At 43.6% G+C, this 12441-nt stretch overlaps 1 protein-coding gene across 2 annotated transcripts in view; it reads left to right on the plus strand.

Moving 5' to 3' along the window:
* XDH (xanthine dehydrogenase) overlaps positions 1 to 12441 on the plus strand; it is a 74406-nt gene that overhangs the window by 13199 nt on the left and 48766 nt on the right. For both annotated transcript variants that reach the window (XM_033176128.1, XM_033176126.1), the window contains exons 4-8: positions 582 to 690; positions 3051 to 3177; positions 4022 to 4083; positions 11223 to 11291; positions 11668 to 11754. In XM_033176128.1, coding sequence (XP_033032019.1) covers positions 582 to 690; positions 3051 to 3177; positions 4022 to 4083; positions 11223 to 11291; positions 11668 to 11754 — 454 coding nt within the window. The remainder of the gene's footprint in view (positions 1 to 581; positions 691 to 3050; positions 3178 to 4021; positions 4084 to 11222; positions 11292 to 11667; positions 11755 to 12441) is intronic.

Below are 12441 nucleotides of genomic sequence, written 5' to 3' on the forward strand. Positions count from 1 at the left end.
ACTCAATAACTGATGCTGATTGCAAGTGAATGAGTGATGAATAACAGAAGAATGCAAGGAAGTTCTAGCTAAGGGCTTGGTGTCTCACGTTGCCAGGAGGTTCCCTCTCCCTTTCCCCACAGAGGAATGAAAGCAATAGAGGTGAGGAAATGCAGGGAAGCAAAGTGATTGGAGGTTCTGGCACCGAGGCTAAGGAAGAGCCCTGCAGGCAGAAGCATGCTTCAAGGCTGCAGCCTGCCAGAGAAACTTCCCCTTGACTCAGCCTCCAGGGTCAGGCTGAGTAACAGGCAACTGAAAGTGACCCTTGCTCCCTGGCTTCTGCTCCGAGGCTGAGGATGCTCTGATGCCTGATCCCACAGGATTCTGGAAGGGCTCAGCTTTACCTACAAGAAGGGCTTCCTTTGTTCCTCGCCCAGAGTCTTCAGTGGAGAGGTGAGGACACTGGTAGAAGATACAAGAACACAAATGGGAGCAGAGAGACATAATGTAAAGCCTCACAAAGTCCTCCAGAGCCCACAGTCAGGCCCATTCTGATGACTTGAGTGGACAATAAATGGAATGACCTTAATCTGGGGTTCTAGCCACTTTTCTGCCAATGCCTGCCTGGCCCCCATCTGCTCCTTGCACCATGTTGCAGTGACAACTGTGGAAGGAATAGGAAGCACCAAGACGAGGCTGCATCCTGTGCAGGTAAACAGAGGAAAGGGAGCTGTGCTCTTGAGATCATGCTGTTTCCTCTGCAGGGAGGCTCATGCCAAATGTGCAGACTTGCTTTGGGTTGCTGGGCAGAGTTTCACTGCTTAATCTAAGGAGGCAACTGCACCCTGGCCACCTCCCCATCTCCTCTGGGTACCATGAGGTGAAAAGAAGAAACGCCCAAGGCTGAATCTCCTTCCTGTGAGCTGGTTGGTTATAACATTGCATGATCTCAAGGAACCCAAGAGGTCAACTGAATCTGGTGGCTAGGCCAGTCCAGCTGCACCAGAATTTGGAGGAAGAGATGCAGGGAACCTTCCTCACTTTGTTCTGGAGTGTGTTTAGGAAACTCCCAGCCTTCCCAGATTTGAATTTTGATTATCTGTGCCCCCTGTTTATAAGTCCACCTACTCTCTGCAATGGTAATTCTGCACCCCTTACCTCCCACCCACAGATAGTACAAATGTAAACTGCTAGGCCTTCACCTTCATTAGAATGGAGGTTAGCAAGTGCTAAATAAGATGACAGAGATTTAGTGCCTGAGCAAGACTTACTCCTTGATGGTGTCAGGCCACCCGAAAATGCATTGAAATCCGAAACACTTCTGGGGTGAGTGGGCAGTGATAATCTGAGGGGGGTTTGGGGAGACAATCAGGATGCTCTTAGGCCAAGTGGAAAGAAAGGGGAGTAGAGCCCTGTTGGAAGGAATGGCCATTGTCCCCAAAGCATTTTGTTTGACGAAACTTGAGGTCTTTGGGAGATTATAATAGATGTTACCAGAGCTTGGCCCAGGTCTTAATTCTCCCTTGATTATTTGAGGAGACATGTCATTCAGGTGATGGAGTAGGAGCCTCCTGCAGAGTGGCTGGTTCTATTCCTTGGAATGGCATCTTGGGCCAGTCAGGTGAGGTCAGACAGGTTGGGGTGATATTGCTTTCCATCTGTAGATTTGTTTCTTAGGCAGGAAGAGGGGAAATTACTAAACTTGTCCAACCTGAAGGAGATGTGAGAGGGTTAATTAAGACTTGTTATTTTCTTTGAAACAAATAGATGAAAGAAAGAATAAATAGTTTAAACACAGGAGTCAAGTATTAGTCCATTCACACACTGCTGATAAAAACATACCAAGACTGGGTAATTTATAAAGAAAAAGAAGTTTAATTGACTCACTTCCACGTGGCTGGGGAGGCCCCACAATCATGACAGAAGATGAAAAGCACATCTTACATGGTGGCAGATGAGAGAAATGAGACCTAAGTGAAAACAGAAACTCATCAGATCTCGCGAGATTTTATTCACTACCATGAGAACAGGATGGAGGACTCACCCCATGATTCAGTTATCTCCCACAGTGTCCCTCTCACAACACGTGGGAATTATGGGAGCTACAATTCAAGATGAGATTTGGGTGGGGACACAGCCAAACCATATCAGGTCATATCCGTATAATCAACCTAAAATCCTCCCTGTCCAATGGTACAGGTTCTTATTCCTAATGCACTTATTTTGGTTACATATAGGCTACAGAGCCAGATTCCACTTCTTGTCCATTTATTTGTTTTCTCTTGGTTTCTGTGACTGTGGTTCTGCCTTTTCCTTCTCTCTCCACGCTAGCTCCTCTTCTGCTCAGTCTCTAATTGCTGCAGTGTCCTGAGCCCTGACCTAGGCTGATCCCCTTCCTCAGCCCTACACTCTCCCTACATGAGTTTGATGTTGTCCACATGCCATCGGCACTTACATTTACAACTTCAGTTTTGACCTCTCCTCAGAAGTTAGACTTACATTTCCCATTGCCTACTTGACATCTCAATACGGATGTCTAATCTCAAACTTAAGAAAACCCTACTTTTCTCCTAATGGTTTCCTTCCCCAGTCTTCTCCCATCTAAATCAATAGCAAAGCCATCCACCCAACTGCTTAAGACAAAAATCTAGACATCACCTTTGACTGTTTCTCTCATATGCCACACCCAATCCATTCAGAAGCTGCCTTCTGGTTATGATAGTCACTGTTCTTGGAAAAGACCTTGCTAGTCATAGCTAACATTGGCTGACTGCCCGCTATATGCAGGTACAGTGTTAAGGGTTTTACATGAATTATCGCAGTTAATCCTCATCACAGCTCTAGAGGTAACTACAAGGATGGTCCTCATCATACAGATGAAGAACCTATGACTCAGAGGGCTTGGAACCTGGCCAAGGTCACAGTTGGTAAATGGTGGCACTGGGGCTTGACTTTGTGCAGTGACTGCTACCCCCCACTGTCTCTCAACATGGGCTGGCTCCAGTCGAGTCCTTTGGGGAGCCAGGGAGGGTTCTGCTATCCCAGGTGTCTACGTCATCTGTTCCTTTTAGGAGAGAATTGCCAAAAGCCACGGCTCCCAGTGCGGGTTCTGCACCCCCGGCATCGTCATGAGTATGTACACGCTGCTCCGGAATCAGCCTGAGCCCACCATCGAGGAGATTGAGAATGCCTTCCAAGGTACGGGCCTTCAGGCACAGCCTAGGAGGTGGAATGGCAAACGAGGCCCTGAAGAGGTGAGGGCAAGTGCCAGGGCAAGGAACATGAGGGACTACCCTTTGGAGGAAGGGCTCAGGCCCCCCACACCCCCACAATGCGGTGACTAAGATCTGCTAGAAAGCCAACCCTCTCTTAGTTGGAAGAACTCCTGGTTGGTGTGGAGACCTCCTGGGGTCTCCTGCCTTTGGGTTCACCTTCCTGAGGTATCTGTCTGCCTTCCACCAGTATTGGAGTGGCTTTGGCAGTGCGTGGCTGGTGCAGGAAAACTCCACAGGGACTAGTGATATGATTTCCTTCCCTCTCAGATTTCACCAGAACAGAATTCTGCAGGGCAAAGACCACCTATGTGTCTGTTTCTCTGAATTAAATAGAGAAGCCTCCCCATCTATTCACCATTTCTATCCATCATCTATTCAGTTATTTTGAGTCACATCCTATGCCACAGGGATAAAAGACACAGCCTCTACTCTCAAAAAGTTCATACTCTGAAGAAGAGACTTTATAATGTAGTCTGATAGGCTAACTGATGAAGCTATCTATGATCAGCCACTGTGGGAGCACTTAGGAGAGGCACCTGACTCAGTCTGGGCATTCTAGGAAGGCTTCCATTCTAGGAAAGACTTATTGAAGTCATGACAGATATTCTGAAGTCAGGATAGGAGAAGGCCAAGAGGCCTTCCAGACAGAGGTAACAGAATATGCAGCCTGGTAAAGAGAGCACCCAACTTAGCTGCAAGCAGAGTCACAAACTCCTCACCCATTCCAGGGACCTACACTGACATTGCAGTTTTTCCTTGGCCCACAGGAAATCTGTGCCGCTGCACAGGCTACAGACCCATCCTCCAGGGCTTCCGGACCTTCGCCAGGGTAAGTGTGGACCCCAGAACATCAGTGTCTCTGCTCCTAAAACAGCAACGCTCAGAAATCACTGTTGGGAGGGAAACCAAGGGCCTCTGATCTACAAACAAGGATGATAAGATGACCAGTTAGTGAGTCTTCCCTCTGGGGACATCTGGCATGGGGAGTAGAGTCTGCTATTTTTATTCAGGGAAGGGTTCTTATGAATAGCATGGGAATTTCTGCCAGTGATGGTCTGGAGACCGGCTTCCTGGAAGAGGCTCACTGCCTAAGAGTTAGCTTCCTCTAGTGCCTTTGGGTTTGGCAGCTTTCCCTTGGAGACTGGCAGGCTCAGCCCATGGCACAGGTGCTGAATGTAGCATTTAATAACAACCTGGCCTTGCTCAGCACTTGTACCCCTCCTCCTTTCCTCTCCTGGCTGCTTTCTGTGGCTGGCACTCTGTTGGGCTTATGAAACTGGTAATTAGATCTCCAGACAGTTTGTGAACCCCTGCAGTGTTCATATAACTCTGAGTGAGAAGTCACAGCTGGGTGTGTGGGCATTGATTATATAAACACATACACACACCTGCCATCTGGCAAGGAAGGCAAGAGAGCTGGCATCTCCTTTCTTGGCTTAATCTTCCCCCAGGTTGTACCTGACTTCTCAATTGGGCCAAGTTAATCTTGACTCCAAATCAAACCATCTCATTTCAATTTGATCCTGGGTCCAGGGGAGTTACAGACTCCTATGCTTTCCACTCACCTTTAGGGTTGGCACATCATGAAAAAGAGTGCTGTGTGCATGTAATCCAAGAAGGGGTGGGTAGACATGGAGACAGGACCTTATAAGGATGGAAAACACCACACTCTGATTAATGCTGCTGCTGATGAAGAATTAGCAAGTGTGGAATTAAATGAAAATGCCTAAAAGCACAAATTCAGATTCTGCAGACCTGTGTTCAATTTGATGCACTTAATTGATGCCCGAACTTGGGCAAGTCTCCTTGTTTCTATCAGGTTGGTGCAAAAGTAACTGTGGTTTTGCCACTAAAAGTATGGAAAAAACTGTAATTTTTTTTGCACCAACCTAATAAAATGGTGATTTTATTAGGTGATTTCATTAGAATATCTACCTTACTGTATTCATAAAAACTAGGTACTTCTTGAAAAGCTTTTAGAACAATGCCTGGCACATTTCAGTTATTCAATAAATGGGAACTATAAATTATAATGCTGGTACATTTCTTCCATTAGCCGCTATATAATCTTCCCAAGTTACTCAGTGTTTCCTGAGAACCAGGGATTGTTCATCTTGCCTCTATTTACTTCATTAGAACTTGCTCAAAGTGATAAAATGTAACCAGTCCTCTTAATTTTTCAAAAGAGAAGGATTTTTTTAGTATATCAATTGCCTTCCCTCCTGGAAGTTGAATTCAGCTCCTGAATTCACCATGCAGCACTAACCTCCCTCAATTCAGCTACCTACAGCACAGAGCAGAGCAAGACCGAGAGCTCTGAGAAGCCAAAATGACTGACACACAAAAGGTGTTCAGAAGCTAATGCATGTTCCTCATCGGAGGTCCCCAAGATGTTTCTTCAGAGCCTTTTTACTTTTATTTTACACACAGCTCTAACAAATGTGGTTATCTAGTTTTCCTGTCCACAGCACACACTAGAAAGTGTGTGGAGGGTCAGGTAGAGGTGGGCACACTGCTCACAGCAAGAAGTGACCACACCTATCTGGCGACAAGGAAAGAAATGGAGAAACCATTAAACAGGTACAAGCAAGACTTCCAGTTTCTGGTCTGGCATGTAAGCAGCTTAGGAGTCTTTATTTCATCTAAACAAGAAGAAAAAAGCTGAACAAACTGAAGAATCAACAATTGCTTTTAGATCCATCAGAGGAATGAGGTCACAGGACAACTCACTGTCTAAAAAATTGGAGACAGGCAGGCAGACATGGCACATCAGAGCAGAAACCCAGGAGCAAAAACCTCTGCAGGAAACTTTGCCAGGATAGGAAGATGTAGCATATTAATTCTGTACACAGCAAACTTCAGATCAAGAATAGTTACCAGAGAAAAAGATGGGCACTAAAAATAATAAAGGAATCAATACTCCAAGAAGACATAACAGTCCTTAATGTGTATGCACCTAACAACACATGAGCTTCAAAATACATGAGGCAAATCTGATGGAACTGCAGAGACAAATAGATGAATCCATTATTATATGTGAAGACTTCAACACCCTTGTGTCAGAAATGGACAGCACCAGGCGAAAAATCAGTAAGGACATAGTTGGACTCAACGGCACCATCAATTAATTGGATATAATGACATTTATAGACTACTTTAGCCAAAAACAGCAGAGAAGACATTTTTCTCAAGCTCATGTGGAATATTCACCTAGATGGACCACATTCTGTGCTATGAAACACACTTTTACAAATTTAATTTGCATGAATAGAGATCATACAATGTCTGCTTTCAAACCGAAATGAAATTAAACTAGACATCAATAACAGAAAGATAGCTGGAAAACCCCCAAATGCTTGATGATTAAACAACACAATTCAAAAGAACAGAGGTTCAAAAAGATAATCTCAAGAGAAATTTTAAAATATTTTGAATTAAATGAAATTGAAAATATAGCTTATCGAAATTTGTAAGATGCAGTGAAAACAATGCTGAGAGGGAAATTTATAATATTGAATGCATATATTAGAAACGAAGATTAAAAATCAGTAATCCACCAGGCACGGTGGCTCACTCCTGTAATCCCAGCACTTTGGGAGGCTGAGGTGGGCAGACCATGAGGTCAGGAGTTCAAGACCAGCCTGACCGACATGGTGAAACCCCGTTTCTACTAAAAATACAAAAATTAGCCAGGCATGGTGGCACGCACCTGTAATCCCAGCTACTCAGGAGGCTCAGGCAGGAGAATCACTTGAACCCGGGAAGCAGAGGTTGCAGCGAGCCAAGATTGCGCCATTGCACTCCAGCCTGGGTGACAGAGCAAGATTCCATCTCAAATAAATAAATAAATAAAGTAATAAAAATAAAATACAAATAAAATCAGTAATCTGGGCTCCCACTTTAGAAAACTAGAAAAAAAAGACAGATTAAATTCAAAGTAAGCTGAAGAAAAATAAAATTTGGAGCAAAAATAAATTTCATTGAAAACAGACAATCAATAGAGAAAATCAACATAACTGAAATTTGGTTCCTTAAAAAGACCAATAAAATTAATAAGTCTTTGACCAGGCTAACTAAGAAAAAAAAGAGAAGATACAAATTATTAATATCAAAATAAAAAGATCTTACTATAGATCTCATGTACATTAAATGGATAATGAAGAAATATTAAGAACAACTCTATGCTCATACACTTGATAACCTAGATGAAATAAAGCAATTCCTTGAAAGATGTAAGCTACCAAAACTCATACAAGTAGATAATCTGAATAGGCCTATAACTATTGAAGAAATTGAATCATTAATTAATAACCCAACACAGAAAGCACCAGGCCCAGATAGATTCACTGGTAAATCCTATCAAACATTTAAAAAAGAAATTATGTCAATTCTCTACGATCTCTTCCAGAAGATAGAATCAGAGGTAATACAAAAGTTAATCACTTTCCTATATAACAGCAATGAATAAGTGGAACTTGAAATTCAAAACACATTATCATTTACATTTTACATTAGTACTCCCCAACAAATGAAATACTTAGGTATGAATCTAAAAAGTATGTACAAGATTTGTGTGAGAAAAACTACAAAACTCTGATGAACAAAATCAAAGAACTAAATAAATGGAGAGAGATTTCTTTTTCATGAATAAGGAGACTGAACATGTCAAGATGTCTGTTGTTCCCAACTCAGACTCAATGCAATCCCAAACAAAATCCCAGTAAATTATTTTTTGGCTATCAACAAATTGATCCTAAGGTTTATATGGAGAAGAAAAAGATCCAGAATAGCCAACTCAATATTGAAGGAGAATAGAGAACAAAGTCAGAGGACTGACACTACCCAATTTCAAGATTTACTAGAAAGCTGCAGTAATCAAGACAGTGTAGTATGGACACAGTCCATACTACAAAAAGAATGGAAAAAAGAATGGACAAAGAGCTCAATGGAACAGAATAGAGAGCCCAGAAATGGACCAACATAAATAGAGTCAAATGATCTTTCACAAAGAAGAAAAGGCGATACGATGGAGCAAAGATGATCTTTTTAACAAATGGTGCTGCAACAACTGGACATTCACATACAAAAAAATGAATCTAGACACAGACATTATACCCTTCTCAAAATGAATCATAAAACTAAATGTAAAACAATAAAACTCCTAGAAGATAACATAGGAGAAAACCTAGATGACCTTGGAATGATGATGACCTTTTAGATGCAACACCAAAGGCATGATCCATAAAAGAAATAATTATAAGCTGGACTTCATTAAAAGTTAATAACAGAAGAGTGAGGAGTCAAGCCATACACTGGGAGAAAAATATTTGCAAAAGACACATCTTGTAAAGTACTTATCCAAATATACAAAGAACTGATAAAACTCAGCAATACGGAAATGAACAACTAAATTAAAAAATGGGTAAAAGACCTGCACAGCTAACTCACCAAAGAAGATATATGGATGGCCAGTAAGCATGTAAGTTCAACATCACATGTCATTAGGGAATTGCAAATTGAAAGAGCAGTGAAATACCACCACACGTCTATTAGAATAGTCAAATCCAAAACACTGACAGCGTCAGATTCTGGTGAGGATGTGGGGCAACATGAACTCTCATTCATTGATGGTGAGCATGCAAATTGCACAACCACTGTGGAAGACAATTTGGCAGTTTCTTACAAAACTAAACATGTTTTACCATGCACCTCAGTAATCACACACCTTGGAAATGATGCAAATGAGTTTAAAACTTATTGCCACACGAAAACCTGCACAGGAACGCTTACAACAACCTTACTCATAATTGCCAAAACTTAGATGCAACCAAGATGTCCTTCAGTAGGTGAATAAACTGTAGAACATCCAAACAATGGAATGTTAATTCAGTACCAAAATGAAGGGAGCTATCGAGCTACGAAAAGACATAGACAAACCTTAATTGCTACCACTAAGTGAAAGAAGTCAATCTTAAAAAGATACACATTGTATGAGATCAATTCTATGAAATTCTAGAAAAGACAAAACTATGGAGGCAGTAAAAAGACTAGTGGTTGCCAGTGATTAGGGGAAAGAGATGGATGAATAATCAGGGCACAGAGGTATTTTAGGGCAGTATAACTCTCTTATCATAAGGGTAAGATATCATAAGGGTGGACACATGTAATCATGTATTTGTCAAAACCAATGGAACGTACAATGCAAGAGTGAACCTTCATATAAATTATGGGCTTTGAGTGATAATGATGTGTCAATGTGGGTCCATCAATTGTAACAAATGTACCACTTTTGAGGATGCTGCAGTGAGGAAGGTTGTGCGTATATATTGGGATAGGGGATATTTGGGAATTCTCTACATGTTCCACTCAGTTTTTTCTGTGAACCTTAAACCACTCTAAAAAAATAAAGCTTTTTTTTTTTTTTTTAAATTAAAAAAAAAGGCACCAGCACAGAAGTCTTAACCTATTTAGTAATCTCAGGAGGGTGGGGATGAGAAAATGTAGTCTTATCCAACCTCAATAGACCTTGAGGGCAGTGACGCATCACTGCACATCACAGTAATTTATGTTGTTAACACACCAATGAATTATCAAGAAAATAGATCTAAATAATAATGTGCTGGCACTTTGTCTGGAAAAGGCACTTCTGTGAAATACAGCCTTCCTCAGGAGGGCCAAGTGAGTGGGGTTCAGGACTCTCACTTCAGGCAGGGCAGGAAATTTCCCTGCCTCACTCTTTCTCCAAGAAGAAATGTGAGAAGAGGCACTAAGAAACCTCTCTTTCTTCCTTCCTTTCCTTTCTTTCTGTCTAAATAAAGAGGGGAAGTGCAAGCTGGCTGGCTGGGGGGAGGCTCAGAATGGACCGAGCAGGTCTGGCATCCAGTGCCGGAGCTGTGAATGCAGGAAGAGTCTGTGCACGGAGCAGCATGTGCAGGTGGTGGGGTGAATGGGCGGTTTCTCTCCTGATGCCACCGCCTGCCTGCTTACAAATTCTCCAAGGTCACACCTCCAGCGTCCCGTGAGCGCTTTCTTGGGGAAGCCAATGAGTTGTGAAACAGCCTCTGGGAAATGCCAGCACGGTATAGTGTATCCTGTGGCTGACATGCAGAAGGACTGCTCCCGGCCTACTTTTTCAGGAATTGACTACCCCAGTGCCTGGGACAGAGCCTATGAGTTTTCCCTACTTTTTCATCTTAGCACAACTCCAGGACTCTGTCTTCTGAAGCCCTGAGCTGCAGATCGGTCAGTTGAGCATGCCCCTCCACCACCCTGCAATGCTTCCGTGCTGGGAGGTAGTGATTCTAGAGTCTGTGTGTGCTCTGCCACTGGTATCCCAAGAGATCCTGAACAAGTCTTTCCCCAGAGATGCTGGGTGGTCTGACCTGCATACTTTCTCCAGAACAGGCCCACAGCGAGCAATGAAGAGCGTTTACCTTTCTGGGAAGAAGTGCCTAATAAACAATAGGGAGGCCATTGGGCACTCTGGCTGGACACAGTGCTGGGCCCAGCACCCATCTTGGACATCCTTGGCAGGGTCCCACAGAGAGTCCAGCCTGGGAGACACCAGCCACGCTCCATGGAACCTCGCTGGTCTGGAAGTTGAGCCTCTTGAGTCTTGAGAGAGCCAATGGGAATATCCCTCATAGGCACTTCCTGAGGAAGCAGCACTGAAGAAGAGAAATGGGCATAAGGGATGGGTTTTGATAAAGTAGGACCTAGTTTTTATGGAGAAAATTTCCTGAAATTCAGTGACCTTGTTGCTCCTATTTGTTTAATCTACGTTAGCCAAGCAAGAGGGAATGTAGCTGAGGCCTCCACTCCGCACGACAGGCAGGTAGGATGCCCCTGCTGTTCATGCTGGGACAGGCATCAGAGCTGGAGTGTTCTGGATATTAATAATCTAGGTTCCTTAGCTTCTGTGAATACTCTTTGTAAATACCCTTGTGCAGATGTTCATCATCTCTCTAGGGTGGTGGATGCTGCGGAGGAGATGGGAACAATCCAAACTGCTGCATGAGCCAGAAGAAAGACCACTCGGTAAGTGAGTTCTTCTCCCCCTGGAAGCCTGGGGGTAATCTGAGACTTAGAGGAGTCGGTGCACAAGCTCCATGTCCCTGGCAGTGGGGGCTGGAAAAGGAACCTACGGTTAGTCAGTGATGGCAGACTCATCGTAGATGAGTCTACGTAGATTACTACGTAGTCTGCCCTCCTAGATGGGGATGGCGATGGTGCACATTAGCCCTAGGTCCTCTAACTGAGACCCTCTCATTCCTGCCTCCCAGGGATTACCTGCTCCTCTTGCGACCTGCAGGGGGCTGGGAATGAGCTGGCTGGAAGGAAAGGCTGAATTGGTCCTCTTGGGTGTTTGAAAGGAGGGGATACTGCCCCATCTACCTGTTCTCTTTCCCCGTAGGTCAGTCTCTCACCATCTTTATTCAAACCAGAGGAGTTCACACCCCTGGATCCCACCCAGGAGCCCATTTTTCCCCCAGAGTTGCTGGTAGGTGATGCCTCAGGGACAGGTCCAGCCGAGGCTGTACTGTGAGTCCCTGGAGACCTGCTTTATTTTCATACCCACTAAGAACTTTGTGTCTTTCTTGTCCTTTAGGTTTCAGCTTAAATTTCCCTTCCACTTTCTGAAACCCCCTAGGTTGAGTCTCTGCTATGTGTGCCCACAGTCCCTGCACTTCTGTTCATGTGTGTCACACTTACAGTTACTAACTTGATGTCTGTGTTCCTTGTTAAATGACAAGCCCCATGACGATAGGGACTGGCTCTCTGGGCACACTGTGTAGCATAGCAGGTGCACTATAACCATTTGTTGATCTCCTGCCTATATCTAATACATAAGCACCCCAAGAAACCTATTCCCTCTATAAGCAATCCATTTATTTAAGAAAAAACAAAACAAAACAACAAAAAAGAGAGGTCTCTTCAAAGGACATGATCTGCAGCTCACAGTTCTGTCTTAAGGAAACCCCCTCACACCCACTTGATCACCATCACTCTAATATTTATGGCAACAAAAGAATCAAGCCACTCGGAGTTTTTGAAGTGCATGCTTCTCAGGGTGTTGAGCTCATGAAAACTGCCTTGTAGCTTCAGCAGGCCAGAGAAAATGGCTTTGCAGTAGGCCACCAGCAGATCTTTTTCTGGACTGTGAAACTTTGAAAATACCGGCAGTTTT

The sequence above is a fragment of the Trachypithecus francoisi genome, unplaced genomic scaffold, assembly GCF_009764315.1.
Source record: "Trachypithecus francoisi isolate TF-2019V2 unplaced genomic scaffold, Tfra_2.0 Lachesis_group17, whole genome shotgun sequence".
Lineage (NCBI taxonomy): Eukaryota > Metazoa > Chordata > Mammalia > Primates > Cercopithecidae > Trachypithecus > Trachypithecus francoisi.